The sequence below is a fragment of the Grampus griseus genome (assembly GCF_964374135.1).
Source record: "Grampus griseus genome assembly, chromosome: 1".
Lineage (NCBI taxonomy): Eukaryota > Metazoa > Chordata > Mammalia > Artiodactyla > Delphinidae > Grampus > Grampus griseus.
Window position 1 is genome coordinate 147,672,408 of NC_139017.1, and position 18,936 is coordinate 147,691,343.

At 40.3% G+C, this 18,936-nt stretch overlaps 1 protein-coding gene across 6 annotated transcripts in view; it reads right to left on the reverse strand.

Moving 5' to 3' along the window:
- ST3GAL3 (ST3 beta-galactoside alpha-2,3-sialyltransferase 3) overlaps window positions 1-18,936 on the reverse strand; it is a 238,671-nt gene that overhangs the window by 127,206 nt on the left and 92,529 nt on the right. For 4 of the 6 annotated variants that reach the window (XR_014297310.1, XM_082663767.1, XM_082663766.1 and 1 more), the window contains exon 3: window positions 1,994-2,041. The exons of the other annotated variants lie outside the window; for them this stretch is intronic. Coding sequence is in view for 3 of the 4 variants with exons in the window: in XM_082663767.1 (XP_082519893.1) it covers window positions 1,994-2,041 (48 nt within the window). In the remaining variant the exon portion in view is untranslated. The remainder of the gene's footprint in view (window positions 1-1,993; window positions 2,042-18,936) is intronic. 6 annotated transcript variants of the gene reach the window in all.

Sequence of the window (18,936 nt, forward strand, 5' to 3'; positions counted from 1 at the left end):
AAAATGAGAAATTCACTGTCAGGGTGGCAGCACTTCTAATTCTAGTTTTTCCCCCAATCTGTCTACTACTATTTATATTTCAGAGTCTTCAAATAGCTGCTAAATGCATTCTGTCCAGGCCTTTAGCTGCATTCAATGACAGTGATAGATTCTTACACATGTATCTTACACATATATCCTGGTATATATATAAGTATCTATTTATGCAGGGAATATACCTAGGGGAGGAAATGCCAGGTCATGGGTATGTATATATTCAAATTTAGCTAGACACTACCATAGTTTTTTTCCAAAGTGGTTGTAATCAACTTACCCACTGACCAGTAGAGACTCAAAGTTTCCACCATATCACTTCCTCACCAACCTTGGAGTATCAAGCTTCTCAGGCTTTCCTATTTTGGTAGATGCGCAGTGGTATCTCACTGAAATGCTAATTTGCATTTCCCTAGGTAGTAATACAATCGAACACCTTTTCAGAGGGTTATTGGCCATTTGGATTCCTCTTTTGTGAAGTCCCTGTTGGGGCCTTTTGCCTTTTTCTATACTGGGTTATTTCTTTACTCACATTGATTTTTCTAGTCCTTTATTCTGGAAGCAAGCCCTTTGTTGGCTATTTGTGTTATAGATGTCTTTTTTCACTCTCTTAATGGTACCTTTTCATTAACAGAAGTTCTACTTTAATGTAATAAAGTTGATCAGTTTTTTCCTATGTGAATGGATGCAACTTTGCGTCTACTTAAAAACTCTTTCTAAAGGCCCATTCTGTCTTAAAGCAACCTCTCCCATCTCAGCATTTCAATGCAGACACCTCAGGCATCAAAGTATGAGACAGCAAGATGACAAGGCAGACAGTGCAGGCTCCAGGGGTGGACAGATATGAGTGGCCCTGGACAGGGTACTTCAAGTCTTTGAGAATTAAGTTTCTTTATAAGTAAAGATGTATTATCCACCTTGCAAGATGTGTGTAAAGCACTTAGCATAGTGCTGGCACACAGTAGGCCCTCAGCAAACAGTGGCAGCTGCGATCATATTCTCTGATCATCCTTCCCCTTGTCCACATTGCTACAGTGGCCTGGAACCTCATTGCTGCTTTGTGAAACATCAATCTGTTGCAGTTAAGGACAGCAAAATGGGTTAATTGCCCTCAACAGGCCAGCAAAGTCTCCCTGTTACTCACAGGCGGCACCTAAGGTACGAGGACCACCGTCTTCAGCTAAAAATTAAGACCTGGTACATAGAGATGCTCTCCTCACGAGGTGAAGTCATTCTGGGGCTCCCACAGGGACACAATGGCAGCAAGCTGAAGAACCAAAGTATCTGCTCTTTCTGTTCACTGCCAACAGCACAGTGGTGTGGGGCAGGCAGACTGCCTCCGACAGGGGAAAGCTGAGCTCCACTGAGCCTGGGTGATTTGTGTCAAAGCAGCGGGTGCGCCGATTTGTGTGTCCTGCACTGTTGACACGGGGGAGAGCAGGAGTACGTCGGCACATGTGCACAGTACAGTGCCCGTCCTGGAGGAGGTGTGTATTTGAGTATACGGGGTGTGCATGTGAACACGCAACAGGGTGTATGTCCCTAGGAAGCTGTGATACTCTCACCAGCCTGGCATGCTGCTGGAGAGCCCTGATGGTTAGCTACTCCAGCGTGCCCAGAGCTTGGGGTCTCTCAACGCCCTCTGCCCCACTCTCTGAGACAGGATATGTGCACAGGAAACAGACACCTTTTCTGTGACGCTGGACCACCCTGAATAAGGAAGGAGCTGCAAACTCCTTGGTGCACAGTTCTAAAGCAACTGGAGAAGTCTTCTGGATGTTGTAGCCCACTGCTGCCTCCTAGACTGTGGGTCCCTAGAAATGCTTCTTGAGATTTTCCCACAATACTGAGATATTCCACTGCCCTCCCCAGACGCCCCCTCCCCCACCTCATTAGGCTCCACTTCAAAGGTGGCCAGCGCTGAATGCTGAAAGGATGATAGAAGGGAAGGGAGTGGTACCTGAGCCTAGTGTTTGTCCAGCGGAGTCAAAGGAAAGAACCACTGAATCTGCAACACAAGAGGACAAGTTCATTTCTTTCTCTTTCTTACAGTAAAAATAAAACAAAACAAAAACAGAAAAACAAGTTCCCACTGGCTTTGCCCAAACCCTCTCCCAAGGAAAAGTCAACTGGACTGGAACTCAGCTGCACAGACAGCCTCCATTGGTCCGTCTCACCCATCCACTGGGCCAGGAGGCCCTGCCGAGCCCAGCCCAAGCCTCGTGCCACTGGGAGGAACATCTCAGGGCAGAGATATGCCCCAAATTCTTCAGAGGCATTTCCTGCCGAATTAAGGGACACATTTACTTCTTTTTTGCTTCTCATAGTGAAAATAAAATTAAAACAAAGCAAAAGAAAACTTCCCTTCTGCATCTGGTGGAAGGCACTAACATTTCCCTTTGACTTGTTTTCTTTTCCTATTCATATGCTCAATGTTTATTATTTCTTCCCCCCAAAGGCATAAAGTGACTTACAGGAATTTACAGTACACACTGGAATTTTAAAAATGAAGAAGTCAAAGGAAGGAAAAATATTATATAGTCAGGGGAATGTTAGTGCACAAAATGCATGCCATGAGGACCTAAACAAACGCTACAGGTAGAATCAAAGAGGGCTGAGCTCCCAAACAGCTGAAGAAAATGAGAAAATAAATAAGATTGAGTGCTCACAATACATACATTCATTCATTTATTCAACTGTTCAGTAAATATTTATTGGGCATCTACTATGTGCAAGATACTATACTATGTCTTTGCGATCCAGCTGAAAACAAAAAAAGCATGGTCTCTACGCTCACGGATCTGTCATCAGTCTAAGAGAAAAAAAGTTACCCAACAAGTTATTCAACTAAAAACTGATTAAGTAAAAAAAGAAAAGAGGGCTTCCCTGGTGGCGCAGTGGTTGAGAGTCCGCCTGCCGATGTAGGGGACACGGGTTCTCGTGCCCCGGTCTGGGAAGATCCCACATGCCGTGAAGCGGCTGGGCCCGTGAGCCATAGCTGCTGAGCCTGCGCGTCCGGAGCCTGTGCTCCGCAACGGGAGAGGCCACAACAGTGAGAGGCCCGCGTACCGCAAAAAAAAAAAAAAAAAGAAAAAGAAAAGAAAAGAGTGCTGAGGAAGTTTCTATTAGGAGGAGACCTAGTTTTGGAAGGGGAGTGGGTGTTGGTTAGGGAAGTCTTCCCTAAAGAAGTGACACCTGAACTAAGAACGGAAGGCTAAGTAAGTGTTAAACCTGACAAGAAGGAATGGGCATTCCAGGCAGAGAGGATGCTGTGTGTGGAGACCTGACGCAGGATGGGACAGGGCACCTCAGAGCAACCACAAGAGCAAAGCATACATAAAAGCAAATACCATACGGTGATTAGAAAGAAATTCCTCTCATGGGTCTTAATAAAGGGAGATCCTGCACGATGTTGAAGACTGTAACTTCTACAACGTTTCTATAATAAGTAACTGTGAATCTTTATGGCTGTTTCTTACAACAGGAGCAACACAAATGATGGCGTAGGCGAGCACACAGCTCAATTAAAGCAATTATAAGGGACATCAAGATAATCTAAGGCCCAAAAGAACTCCAGAGACCCCAGACTCCAAAGGGATCACATTCAAAAGGCTCACTCATGGGACTTCCCTGGTGGTCCAGTGGTAAAGAATCCGCCTTCCAATGCAGGGGATGTGGGTTTGATCCCTGGTTGGGGAATTAAGATCCCACGTGCCGTGGGGCAACTAAGCCCACACGCCACAACTACCGAGCCCACATGCTCTGGAGCCCATGTGCCACAGCTAGAAAGAGAAAACTCGCATGCCACAACTAGAGAGAAGCCAGCGCGGTGCAACGAAGAGCCCATGCACTACAACTAAAGATCCCGCGTGCCGCAACGAAGATCCCACGTGCCACAACTAAGACTCGATGCAGCCAAAAATCAATAAGTAAAAATAAATAAAACCCATGTTCCCTTTAAAAAAAAAAAGGCTCACTCACTACAAAGGAATGCTAGCTGGCTGCATGAGGCCCAGCGTCTACACCACAGGCAGCATCCCACCTCAGCATGATCCTTCAGATCTCAGGTGTATGTCATTTTTTTCTTATTGCACATGGAAATCTGACACAAGAGTTATCATAACTGTAAGTCATCTGTCTGCACTGCTAGACTATAAGCTCTATAAAGGCAGACACTAGATCTGCTTTATTCACTGCTATGTTACCAGCATAACACCTGGCAGGCAATAACTGTTTGCTGAAAGTGCCCCAAGAAATGGATGGACTTCAACTCCTTCAGGTAATCCTTCATAATCACTTTTTCTCATAATCAAGTGGTTATTAAGAACTGGGTAGCAGAGAGCTGCAGGATACAATTTTTTTTTTTTTTTTTTTTTCAGTACGCGGGTCTCTCACCGCTGTGGCCTCTCCCGTTGAGGAACACAGGCTCCGGACGCGCAGGCTCAGTGGCCATGGCTCACGGGCCCAGCCGCTCCGCGGCATGTGGGACCTTCCCGGACCGGGGCACGAACCCGTGTCCCCTGCATTGGCAGGCGGACTCTCGACCACTGCGCCACCAGGGAAGCCCTGCAGGATACAATTTTTGGTGAGTATCCAGAGGCAGATATTCTGTACTGCCAGTTAAGGGCAGATCCATATGCTTTGAAACCTACCAAGTAAAAGGTAAGGCTGACTTTTTTTTTTCTTTCACAAAAATGTAGGAGCACAATTAGAACACTTGTCTAATCAGATAGGTGACCATCCTAACTTGTATGAGATACAATCAACATCTCTTGCAAATTCTACTTCTTTATCAATGTTTCCCACATCTGTTTCCTCTCAATGTTACTGTGCCCTTTCAGAAGAGAAGCCCCTATTTTTCTCTCTTTTTAAAAGAGCTTTATTGAGGTATAATTTACATACTATAAAATTCACTCATTTTAAGTGTACAATTCAATGATTTTTAGAAAATGTACAGAGTTGTTTAACCATCAACAATGCAGCTTTAGAACATTTCTATCACCCAGAAGACCCCAGGTGCCCAGTCATGCCCTGTTCCCACCTCCAGCCCCAGGCAACCACTGATTTACTTTCTGTCTCTGTAGATTTGCCTTTTGTGGACATCTGCCTATCCTTTTCTTGCTAGGACTGTTCTGATACGCCCCTTAACCACACGCCTACCTCCAGCTTAGCCCACTTCCATCATCCTTCATACTCTGCATGATTTTTCTAAAAAGTATACCTGACTACGTCTTTGCTCTTGATTAAAATGCTTCAGTGGCTTCCCGTAGCCTGTAAGATAAACTCCAAGCTCTGACCTTCAAGATCTTTACCATTTTGGCCTCATGCCTCATGCTCCAGATATGCCAAACAACTTCTATTTCTCCAAAGAGATATGTATCTTTGTGTCTTCAGACACCAAACATACTGTTTTCTCTGCCTGTTTGCATTAAAAACTCCCACTTTTCTATTAAGACCCAGGGCAATCATCCCCACTTCTTGAAGGCTTCTCTGATCAGTTCTACCCCTTATCTTTAGGCTGTCACTGCACTGCTATTATGGCATTTATTATACTGCATTATAATCCTTGTTTACTCATCTTTTTCTCTCTTTAAACTGCAAGTTCCCTGAGGATAAGGATTGTCTGTTCATTTTGAGGCTTTGATGCCTAGGACAGTGACTGACACACAGAAGGTGGTCAATATGTTCGCTAAACAAAGGAATAAACTAGTAAATGTCTTTGCTTTCTTTCAAAGGTGATGTTATCTGAGTGATATTTCACAAATTGGTGAGGGGAGAGATCCATCCTGCATAACAGATTCTCATTCAAGTCAACCTTGAAATGTCCTTATACCATGAAGCTGCAGATGTTCGAGCCTGGCCTCATCCTCGAAAGATAAAAGCATTCCCACAAAGCAGTGCAGGGGGAATAAGGAAAGGGCCCTAGGCGCTTTCTAGGTGAGAGATCACAGTCACCTGGATGAAGATTAGGAAAGCCTTTCTGAGGGGTTGACTGCCCAGATGAGCAACAATAAAAACAGCATCTCAAATTTTTATTACAGTTGACAAGTGTTTTTCCAATTTCAATTTACTTTCTTTGTACTCACAAGTAGTCCTGAAATAATCTCCTTTAGAGTTTTCAATCCAAATGTAAAGAAAAAAGGCTACAAGTTAACTAAATGTGAACAACAGTTGTCTCTGGGTGAAAGAATTATAGATGATATTTATTCTCTGTATTTTTGAAAAATTTCCAGAGTGAACATGTAACTTGTATTTTCAGAAAAAAAAAAAAAAGTCAAAAAAGAACTCTCTAATCCAGCTCTAAGATTTTAACCTCTAACACACTGGTACCAATGCAAAAGGATGGAAGGTTCTTGATCTCCCTTCATTATTCACTGTACATGCTGAAAAGCTATTCAGCTTTTCCCTTTAGTTATACTGAGGTCATCGTTATACTTCATGACACTTAAATATACCTCAGCAACCTCAATTCCTAAATAGACCGGCTTTTAAAAAATTCGTTTCTTCTTCCTTCCTTCTCACAAGTATTATCAAGTGCCTATTATGTGCCAGGCCTGGTGCCAGATACTAGAGATATGGAGCTGAATAGGAGCTGGTCTTTGCCTTCCAGCCAAGGAAGCAGAGAGGTTAATAGGCACTTAAAATAAAGTGTGATAATGGTGAGCAAGGGGCAAGCACCAAACAGATGACAGTCTTACTGGAAAGGAAAAGTTGGAGTTTTTGTAAATATTATTTCCAGTGGTAGTGGAATGCTCCCAAGAGCATGTGCCTTTAAACTGCAGAAGATGCAAGTGAGAGGGTAGAAACTCCAGGAGGAAGTTAGGGACATATATCGTGCTTTGTGTAAGTTTGGACGGATGTTGCTTTGAGCATTTTTTTTTTTTTTTTTTTTGCTTTGAGCATTTAAGGCAGAGATCTGAGAATCAGTTCGGCCCTTCATTTTTTGTGTTTATTCTAAAGGATGTAAGATCATTTGAGTTATAAACCACTTTGACAGCTAAAGGGAAAATTCAGTGTTCAACAAATTGAGAAGTTTGTTTTGCAAGACACGGAGCAAGAATATCCAGACTTCTCCCTCTCAGGCTAAGAGATATGTCATTTTTATTTCAAACATCCTGGGTTCCAGCTGTTCCTGGTTCCCAGGCCAGAGGCGGCCATGCGGGGTTCTATACAAGTGACCAAACAGAATTACAGACCAAAGCACAACAGAGCATTGCTGCGCGCGACTCTGTTCAGTGAGGAAACCTAGAATTTACTGGAAACCTTTTATTACGGTCAGATGTTTCCTGTGTCTGGTTTCTGAAGCAGATAAAAAGAATATAAAGAGAGGATGAAGAATGAGGCTTAGTCTTTCCAGTCATTGGAGAGGCTTCCAAAAGTCAAATTATGCAGTGAACGAGTTACATTTTGGCTACTACCTCTCATGGTACACATTCAACACACATATTCTGCTAGCCACCATGTGTAAGCCCTAGGGACGTAAGAATGAATGAAAAAAAATTATTCCCTGAAGTAGCTTGCAACCTAACAGGTAAATTAAAAACACATATAAAACTAAGCATTCTACAGTTAACAATACTGTATTGTACACTTGAAATTTGCTAAGAGTAGATCTTAAATGTTCTTACCACACGCATACATGCAAAAAGGTAACTGTGAGGTGATAGATGTGCTAACTAACCTTATTGTGGTAATCATTTCACAATGCATACGTTTGTCAAAGGATCACACTATACACCTTAAACTTACACATTATTATCTGTCAATTACATCTCAATAAAGCTGAGGGGGAAAGCTAAGTATAATATATGTATGGAAATAAGGGTAATGAGGGAGATACTTCATTGTTCATTAATTCAACATATTTATTAAGCAACTACTATACACCAGACTTACGGATACAATAGTAAAGAAGAACGAGAATGCTCCTATTCTCAAGGAATTTATAGTTTAGTCAAGAAGACTGAAAAAAAGCAAGTAAACAAAAGAACAAAACTTCTGACAGTGATAAGTGGTTATGAAGAATATCCAATGATGTAATAGTGACCATGAGGGGAAGTACAGGCAATGCTAGATTGGGTGTTTTGGGAAGGCTTCTCTGAGGAGGTGACATATGGCTGAGACTGGGAGACAGGAGCCCGCCAAGAAAAGACCAAGGGAAAAAGAGTTCCAGGCTGAAGGAAAGCAAGTACAGTAATCTTGGTACATTAAGGAACAGCGAGAAGGCCAGTGTTGCTGGAACACAGAGCACGAAAAACACAAGAGGGGTGGGAAATGAGGTCAGAGAGGAAGACAGGAGACAGATCTGTAGGAGGCCTTATGTAGGAGGCCATCGAGAGACGTCTGCACTGTATTTTTCAATAGCAGAGAGAAGTCCCTGCTTAAAACCCGGGAGTAACACGATCTGACTTATACTCTTAAACATAAACTTTCACTGCTATGCGGGAACCAAATTGACTGTTCTGGCAACAGAGTAAAAGGTAGATTAGAGGAGACAGACTGAAGGCCAGGAGACTGGTAGAAGAGATTGCAACATTCCAGATGAGAAGTGATGGCAGCCTGAACAAGGCAGTGACAACAGGAAAAAAAAAAAAAAAAGATACTAATAATGTTTAAAAGGGAAAATTTACAGGACTAGTGACTTGTGGGACATGAGTAAGAGATTAAGAAGAAGAAGGATTATATCTACATTCTGACCTTGGGCAAATGGATGCTGACCTTTGCTTAAGTGGGTGTAGCCTCCATCTAAACCACATAACCCTGCTTCTCCTCTGGTCAGACAACTGGACCACAGGTGAGCACCTGACCCAAGAGAAGGCAATCCATAGGCAGATAGGTTCTGCCTTCAGAGTCTCTTTTGGAGACTTGACTTGGGATGCACAGAGAGTTGGGGCTGCTGGTAGGAGATACAAGCAGAAAAGCAAAGAAGAGCAGAGGCTGGGAGGCTATGGGTTGGACTTGATGCTGGGCCTTGGGGCCCATGTTAGTGGCAGAGCATCACAGTGAAGAGCCACAACCCTGATGCTGAGGGCAACATGACACCTCAAAGAGCTGCCTTGGATCCAGAATATTCTTCCAGTGCCAGTCTCTGTGGCAGTCAGCTATCCCACGGATCATCTTTCCATGAGACCTTGGGGTTTAGCTCTTCCTCAGTTCCCTTGAGGCTTGGCCTATAATTGAGATTTTCATTTTTAAGTCTCCTGCTATCTTGGAGCTGTCTATAGTCTGAGTAAGTTCACCTCCTCTACCTTCCAGTCCTCATGCTTTAATACCCAGGAGCACTTTCTGCATTCCCAATGACCTGTTCCAAGCACGACTCACCCCAAGGGTCTAAATCTCAGGAGAAGTAGAAGGCCCTACTTGGACCTTGGGTCTAAGCTGTGTTCTCCAATCTAGTTTTATGAAACAACTCTCAACTTTGGGGATTTACTGGTCCATCAGCAAAACTGATACTTCAATAGCCATATGGTTACCTGTGTCTTGTTCTACTTTCTCCACTGCTTAGATCCTGGGGGAATCTAACCCCTAGTCTGAGCCCCTCAATTTCTTCCCTCTCAACCCTAATCCCAAACAAACAAAACATGAGTAAATGAGATTCCTGAAGCTACATAGAGAAAAAAAGCCTGAGGACAGAAAACAAAACACAACCATTGATTTAGAAGAATGTGGTACATGGAAGAGAAATCAGTGAAATAATCAGAGATAGGAGTAGCAGGACAGAGGAAGCCAGAGGAGGTAAGAATTGTTTATAAAAAGGAGTATCCAAATGAGGTAAAGAGGTGGAAGAAGCTGATGGATGAAAAGATGCTGCAGAATCGCTCACTGGGAGGGCATTTGTAACTTTAGTGGGAACGATTTCTGTACAGTGATCAGACTGCAGGGACTCAGTTGTGAATGGGTTAAGTGGAGGCTGTTGACTTAGTAGACTTATTTCAAGAAGTCTCTCCTTAGATTTATGTCATTAATTTAACTTACCAAACATATACAGAGTTCTTCTAAGCTCAAGAGACTAATCAAAAGATTAGACATGGTACCTGACATGAAGGAGTTTATGAACTATCAGGAGGATAATACAAAGATACAAAGAACTATATTACAGGTCTCTAGAAAAGGTGCTCCAGGAGTTAAGAGGCAAGAGGGAGAATTTTTTCTGGGAGAAGCTGGGAAGATATGGAGGAGACAGTATTTGAGCTGCTGTGAGATAACCTTTTGGGACAGGCTGTGCTGGTCGGGTGGGAACACTGAAGGAGAGGCACTGAAGCATGGAAAGTGAGGGGTGCATGGTTTCAGGAAGGTAAAATCATACCTAACTAATATATTAGAGTTTCAGGAGGTAAAAATGCATGTGACTAAAAAGGAACTAGTCAATACAACCTGTTTAGACTTTCAAAAAAGGCTTTGACACATCAAAGACTATTTTTAAGAAGTGAGTCACCATGAAATTGAGGAAGAAATTGCTATGTCATCAGGAGACAAAAGGCACTTAGCTGAGGAGCAGAAGCAGGACACCCCCTGGGGCATCAGCACCACAGGGAGCCCAGGAAATCTGGGAGTAGCTAGATTTCCACTACCTACTGCCCTCTAGGAGGGTGGAGGGAAGGGGGAAAGCGTGGCACTGCTTACAAACACCTGTTGGTGCAACAGAAGCTGGAATGAAAATGGTACTAGGCATGTGTTGAGACTGAGAGTGAGATGCTAGGATGAAGTTTGGAACTTTAGGGGCCTGGGAAAGTGTCAGTCATGGTGCCTTAGAAATAGGAAAGGGCTGGGTTTGGTGCAGGAACCATTTGCTGAACACTGATTTAGATTACACATACACCTCACTCCCTTCCAAACCCCTCAAAATGACAGAAAAGGCCGTTTGTTTGTTGTAAATTAGAAGTACACAGGAACAAAGAGAACAGGAGACACCAGCAACAGAAGTTTTGGAAAGCAGATAAACAAGTAGAACTTACTCAGCAAAACCAGGAAAGGTGAATCCTATACTAGTAGTGGGGAAGGCTGAAATATGTCCTGAAATACACCACAGAACTCCCCAAAGGGTCAATTGCTGGCAGCACCAGGTACCACTAGAAGTAGGAGAGAAGACGATACTAAAAACAAGACACTACACTCTTAAGTATAGGCTGACAGCCAAGACCACAAGGCATTAGAGGAAAGTATCTAATATAAAGACAGAGACCAAAACAAATGAAAAATAAATGCCATGTGGAGGGACTTCCCTGGTGGTCCAGGGGGTAAGACTCCACACTCCCAATGCAGGGGGCCCGGGTTCGATCCCTGGTCAGGGAACTAAATCCTGCATGCCGCAACTGAAAAAAAAAAAAAGAATCCCACATGCCACAACTAAGACCTGGTGCAGATAAATAAATAAATATTTAAAAAATAATAATAAAATAAATGTAATGTGGAAAAAGAGAAAACACAAATAAAGGTGAAAACTCTTTAAAAAATCATTAAAATATTCAGAAAGAAAATATTTTATTCACAAAGTAGGATTCATTTTTTTAAAAAAGGTACACTCAGTGAATAAAAACAAAAAATAACTTTTGAAAATTAAAAACATAATAGCAGAATTAAAAAGGATTAAAAAGTAAGTTGAGGAAGTCTTTCAAAATGTAGTACAAAAGACAAAGATAGAAAATGGGAGACAAAAGTGTTTGTTTTTTTTTAAATTAGAGGACCAGTCTAGGAACCATCACAACTGAATTATGAAAGTTCTAGCAAAAGGAAAAAAAAATTTTAATAGAAGGGAGAAAATATTCAAAGAAATATTCCCCATAACTAAAGAACTTGAGTTTTGGGGCCTGAAAGGGCCCTCTGAGTGTACCGCACAAGATGAAAATAGTCCTCCAACAAATGCATCATCATGAAATTTCAGAACACTCAAATTTCCAGAGAGAAAAACAACAAAGAGGTTTTTATACAAATAATTTAAAAAAATCAGAGTGGCTTCAGAACTCTCAATAGGAACGCTGAAAGCCTAAAATACAGTGGAGCAGTATCTTCAAAATTCTGAGGGAAAATAATTTACAACCAAGAATTCTATACCCAGCCAGACTATCAATTAAATATGAGATTAGAATAAAGACACTTTCATACAGGTAATGTCTCAGAAATTCACTTCTCATGCATCCTTCCTAGGATATTATTAGAGGATGTGTTCCAGTAAATGAAGAAGAAAATGAAAAGAACATGGGATCCAGGAAATGAGATATACCAAAAGAGAAGGATGGTGATGGGAGACTATAAGACCATAGTTGGGCAGCAGGGATAGAGAGGAAACAGTCCAGAGCAGTGCATGTCAGAAGGTTCCTAGAGAGATTTCTTCAAGCAAATGAAACTGATAGACTAATGTGTTTGAACATATGGAGAGCAGATTTATACAACTGGGGAAGAGTATAGAGTTAAATTAGTGGTCAATACATAGAAAACTAAGCAAAATAAAAAGCAAGACTGTTATTGACTTCAGGAAAAATAAAATGTGCAGTGAAAAAACAGTAATCATGGTATCTATGAATAGCATTTTCATGGCCATAATATACAGACTGAATGTTGTTCTAACTATATTAGGAGAATGGGAGGATGGACTTAGTATCTGTGGTGGAGGAGCAGTGAGTGTGATAGAGTACTAAATACCAAATCTTCAGCTTCCATTAGAGAAAGTCAATAGGTAATACTCAAAACAGAAATATCAAGAATGAATCAACTATACTTCGATAAAATAAATGTTTAAAAATTAACATTTAAAAAAGAAATATCAAGAATAGCAATATAACCATGTTATTTAGAGATCTGGAGGTAAATATCAAACAAATTAGTTAAAAGAGTTGAAAACAAATGCCTCTTGGAGGCAGGAAATCAAGTAGTAGTGGTAATGGGGGAATGCTTTTCTTGTTCATTTTTGTTGGTAACAAGTCTTGTAGAATTGTCTTTTTGAACTATGCACATGTATAACTTTAATAAGAACAAACACTAAATTGACTTGCACAAGATTACACAGCCTACATTGGCAGGGCCGGAGCTTCAAATTTAGTCCATCTGGTTCTCTAACTTATATATCATATATCTACCAACAGGGTCAATGAAGTCTATTAGAAACCTAGAAGACTCATATTTGATTATAACCTATTTAATGCTTTATTAAGTACTATCTTATACTATTTTGTGATTATATTATCTAAATATGATCTATCAAAAATAATTAGTCTAGAATAAAAGATAGTTAAAAGATAAAACAATCAAATGTGAGGAGCTTGCTTGGACCCAGATTTTTAGAAAAACCCAACTGTGGAAATGCATATTTAAGATAATTAGTGATATTTGAATATGAACTGGGTATTAGAAAATACTAAGGAATTATAGTTAATGTGAGATAATAACACAATGGCTATTTTTTTTAAGTTCTTTACTGTTAGAGATGATACTGAAATGTTTATGGGTAAAATGACTTAATGTCTGGGATTTGCTTTACGACCCAGTTAATTTTTTAAATCCAAATAATAAAAAAAAGATATGAATCTCCGCGAGAGCAGGGCCTGCAATATTCACATGTGCCAGAGACCTTTGGACGGGATGAGACTATTAAGTCACTTGCCATATGACATTCTTTCCTTCATCTGGAAAAAGATGTACTTGATAGGCTACCATCAAGAGTACGGTGCCATTCCATTCTCAAGAGATAACTTAGTTAAGACAAAGGGAAGGAATAAGATGAAAAGTTGCTCAATAAAGTTTTTATATTTTGCCATGAAAAAAATTGTATCCCTATTACTTTGTATTATTTCTATTTAAAAAGAAAAGATATGTACCTCTCAGTACCACAATTGGGAAATGAAAAGTAATTGGTTGACATCACTGTCACTCATCTTAAGTACTAAGAGTGGAAGGCATGGGGAGAAGTGGAATACACTACTAATGGGAATGTAAAATGGTAAAGCAGCTTTGGGAAACAGCCTGGGAGTTCCTCAATAGGTCAAATATAGAGTTACCATATGACTCAGCAATTCTACTGCTAGGTATACATATACCCAAGAGAAATGAAAATTTTATGTCCACACAAAAGCCTGAACATGAATGTTTACAGCAGTATCATTCACAATAGCCAAAAAGTGGAAGCAACCTAAATGTCCACCAACTGATGAATGAATTGTGGAATTAAAGAAACCTCAGCTAAAACTGGAGTGAAGACAAGCCTGTAGGGGGAGCTCTCACACCCTGCCATGCATCCTCAACTATTCCAAATGGTAAGAGACTACACCAGCTCTCCAACAGAAAGGTGCCTCTACTATCCAGAAGGAAGAAGAAAACTTCTCTCCACCCCATGACAGCCCAGACAATAAGAGGCTGTAGCAGTCCGACCAATGAGAAGCCTCTATGCTCTGGACTCCCAGCTTCCTCCAATGGACTCTCTGGTTATCACAGCCTCACACCCCCAACTCCGCCCTTTTCCCTATAAAAGCAAGTTCCCCTTCCTTGTTCTCTGGATTTGCCTATGGTTTACCATAGCTTGCATTTCCCAAATAGCAATTCCTCTGGTACTCCCGAATAAGTTCACTTTTGCTGGTAAAATAACTGGCTATTATATTATTAAAGTTGACATATTTGGTGTCACAAGTGGGGTCCAAAGGAGGCAAACCCCGAGAGATGACGGCTCATGGAATCAAGTGAGGTACCTGCACTGAGCCCCTTGTGTTTATCGCTTCAGCGAGTTGCTGCCTGCTTTCAGTATGGGGAGTCTTCTCTCGCATTCCAAGCTCCGCTCTTCGGTGTTTTGAGCTCTCCAACTTTATTCAGGATCTGGAAAGGCTTTGTCCTCTATGGGAGAAGTTTCGGCCTTTCTGGTTCAAGGCTTTGTCCTTGGTGAGTACTCAAGTTGTTTTCTGGAGCATGCGGTAGCAAGGTTCTCTTTTGGAGATTGAGCTAACTGGGAACTGAGTTTGTTTTATTCCTTTTGGAATCTGGGCTGAGACTCTATCAACTTACGTGGGTTTCTGGGAGAACTTAGGGAAATGGGATTCCAGTCATCTAAATGTTCTGAAGGCAGCCCTCCTTTGGGGACTCTGGCCAGTTCCTGTTTAAAAACTGTGTACACCCTTTACGTGCATTTTTAACTACGTGGGCCAAACTAAAAGTAATCAGGAATTACAGTGGCCATTGTGGGGAACTTTCAATCTCCCCAAATTCATTTTTCTTAATATTAAATTGGAGGACCACAGTTCTAAAATTGCCTCTTTGCAAGATTCTGTTTCTAAATTGGCCAAAACAACCAAAAAGCAAACAAACAAAAAAACCTAAAAAAGAACAAAATGTCTTCCAAAGCCTCAAACTCCTTGTGTCCCCCTCCCCCAAATTCTTTGTCTTGGGCACCATCTTGTGTGTCTTCTCTGCCCACTCTGTCTCAGACTCTGCTCTGGCAGCCATCTTGTGCCTAGGCCCTGCCCCCAATGTATCTTCCTCTCTCCTCTGCAAAAACCTGCCCCTTTAAAAATCAGGCCCTCTGAGGATCCAAATGCTAAACCCCTAATTACTGTTTCTAAGACAACTGGAGCAAATGAACAACTAAAAGGAAAGATTTAAACAGCAATAGTCCTAGATTTTTGAAAACAGACAAATAGACTGCAAAACTCCTAGGAGGAAATTTGCTTTCTGTATCTGTTTGGTGAAGCTTTTCGGTAAGTCACCTAGCCTGGTCAAAGGGTAAAACCTTTAAGTTCATCTTAAGGGGCAACCTTAAAAGAGAGAATTCCAAGCCACTCAGGAGACAACAGATTGCATTCTTTGACGGATATGCAGAAGTTTCTAAAAGACAATTTGACTCCAAAAACAGCTCTAAAAGGATCCTTACAGTATGCCAGAAACACACCTTGGATCAAACTATTCTTCTTACTTCTGTATTATTGTACCTGAGAAATGGCTAACATTTTAAATAAAACTATAAGGTCTCTGTCTGCATCTGTCTGTGTACTCATGTGTATCTATATATGTATGTATATATGCGTGGTACTTTTTTTTTTCTACCTCTGGATGGTATTGCTAAAATTAATTTGTAAAAGAGCCTTATTTAATTGGCTTAGAAACAAATACACACTTAAAGGAATTACAATATAACGTAAACTGGCCCAGGTGCTTTCTGGGTTTACATGATCTAGTTTTGAAAGCTAGTTTGGGGTTATTGGTTTAATTAAAACAGGCATGTCTTTGGAGTTACCAGTGCTGAAAATAATGCAGGCATACAACTTTTATTCTACCTGGGTTTATTGGTCAGCTAAGTTCATGTTATCTTTGCTACAAAGTTTATCAGCAAGAAAAATACGTGCGTGGTATGATAAAATTTTTCGTGAGTGTCGAAAACAAGTGAGTTGAAAGGATGTGGATGAGATACAAGTTTCTAGGTAAACCTTTTAAATAGCTTCCCCAAATCTTTTTGGCATCCTGAACCTTACAGTTTTGCTAAGTTAAATTAAATAATAGGTAGTCATTAAATATCTAGATCATTTCCAAATAAGATAAAATACTGAAATATTACTTAAAATAGGCTCATCTACTTTTGGCTCCCTTTACAAAGGGACTAAAGATATTTGGGTCTACTGGTAAACATGCCACATTGGAAAATTTCCTATGAGGGAAATATGCTTTTAGGAGTTATGAAAGGTACTCATAAATTTGTAACAGACCACTCATAACTGTTTAAAGCTACCAGAAATAATAAGGGGAAACAACTATGTATGCAAGAAAAGTAAGATATGTGTTTTTGCTAAGAAAAGGTAGAAGACTGGAAATGCATTCTATTGAGGGAAAGAAAATAATTTTGTCCTAAAGTGCGGCTTACTATTGCAGAATAGGAAAGAGGAAAAACGGCTGAATGGAAATAGTAAGTTGTAGAAGATTTATGGAAAAAATTTTTTTGAAAAAAATTTTATGTGTGGTCAAGCTGGCTAAGTTAAAATGAATTTATTTAAAAATGCGTTAAATGTAAAAAAAAATCTAAAAATAAAAAGGGACTTCCCTGGCAGTCCGGTATTTAAGACTTCACCTTCCAATGCAGGGGATGTGGGTTCCACCCCTGGTCGGGGAGCTAAGATCCGACATGCCTGGGGGACAAAAAACCAAAACATAAAACAGAAGCAATACTGCAACAAATTCAATAAAGACTTTAAAAACGGTCCACATCCAAAAAAAAAAATCTAAAAAATGAGTTTAATGTCAAAAATACACTAGTCCAAAACAAATTTTGTTTTTAATCTCTTAAAAGGACAATGTTTTATTGGACTACTGGCCTGTTCCTAATAAGAGATTGTGAAAAAGGGTTTTCCTATCCTTTAAGTAATTTCCTTAGAAAACAAAGATTTGTGTTTTACCAAAATTCTTTTCTATGCTTCATGTTGTCTTAATCTGGCCTCTGATTACTCAAGAAAACAGAATCTTCTCAATATTAAAAGAGCTAAGTTTTGCCTACAACTATGTAACCTTTTGTATTTGCCTTTGAAATGTGTTACTTATTGTTACTTTGATCAAATAATTAAATATCATTTCATAATAATCTATGATCCTGTTTGATCAAATGTCCAAAACCTTTTGATATTTTTTACAAACTTCCCAAAAACCGAGTTCTAAATGAAGTCTTTCTGACCTTGAACTAACTCTGGGACCTTCCACAGGCCCCTGGAAAATCTCAAAGAATTTGTCTCTCACCTGGTAAAATGTTAAGCTAATCAGGTTTATTTGATATGTTAAATTTTATCAGACATTTGTCAAATAAGAAGGTTTACTAAACGTTTTTACCTTTTATTTGTAATAGGTATATGTTAATAAAAGTGTTCCAAAAATTGTATGAAATTCCTGAAATTCTAAGATGTCCTGATTACAATGTTATGAGTCATAATTTAAAATGTATGTCATGGAAGGTAAGAGAACCCTTTGTCAATCCCACTATAATGAACTCTCATCAGATATTTAATAATGGGCATTTTCAAGTCTTTCTGTCAGTTATAGGCAGTTACTGCTTTACTTTAATGCTTTTGCAAATATGTTTCTTCTTTAAAGAGATTCATCTAAAAAGCTCTGACAGGTACTCTGGAAGAAGGGTTTTTGATAACTTTAAGATCATAAGACTGAACTGGGTAAGGATTTCTAAAACTAATGGAAAACCAATTGCTTTAATGTTTTGTTTTCCAGGTGTAAAGAGACCCTTTTTCTCCTCTCCTTTAAGCTATCTATAACTCACAGCAATTTGGTAAAGTGTACATTCGCAACAAAGATTGAAGCATTTATCTTTTTCTCCCTACCTGGTTCCCCAAGAGTTCTGAAACTTATTAAATATTCTTGTTTTTCATGACAATGTATGTATCTGCATAGCTTCAGTGGGAGTCTGTTCTCCTAGTAACAGGATGCCCATTGCACTTGGCTCCTGCTCCTTTCAATCCACAACTGATACAGACATACTTCTATACTGTAAAAGCCTAATTACATCTATTAAAAATAACCATGCCCTAGTAGAGCCCCCTTTTTGCAGCACATTACCAGAAGACAAAGACCGCAAACATCACACTCCACAACCTGGAGATTTTGTGTACTGGGAAGAGGTACCTTCAAAAGAACTCTCTCCAGCCTCACTGGAAGGGCCCCTATCAGGTACTGCTAACTAACCCTTGTAAAACTCCAAGGAGTAGACTCCTGGATCCACACGTCACACTTAAAGAAGGCAATGAACCCCAAATGGACCATCTGGCGACCTGAAGATAAAGCTCACTAGGACCTGAAGCAGTACATCTGAGGCTGACAGCTTTCCCAAGATGTCTGAACCAAGCCTGTGTACCTTCTTTCAATACTGTCCCTCACCTTGTTTTCTCCCTCCCTTCCACTGAAGGACAATGCCCTTGTTTTTATTTTCCAATCCCTTGT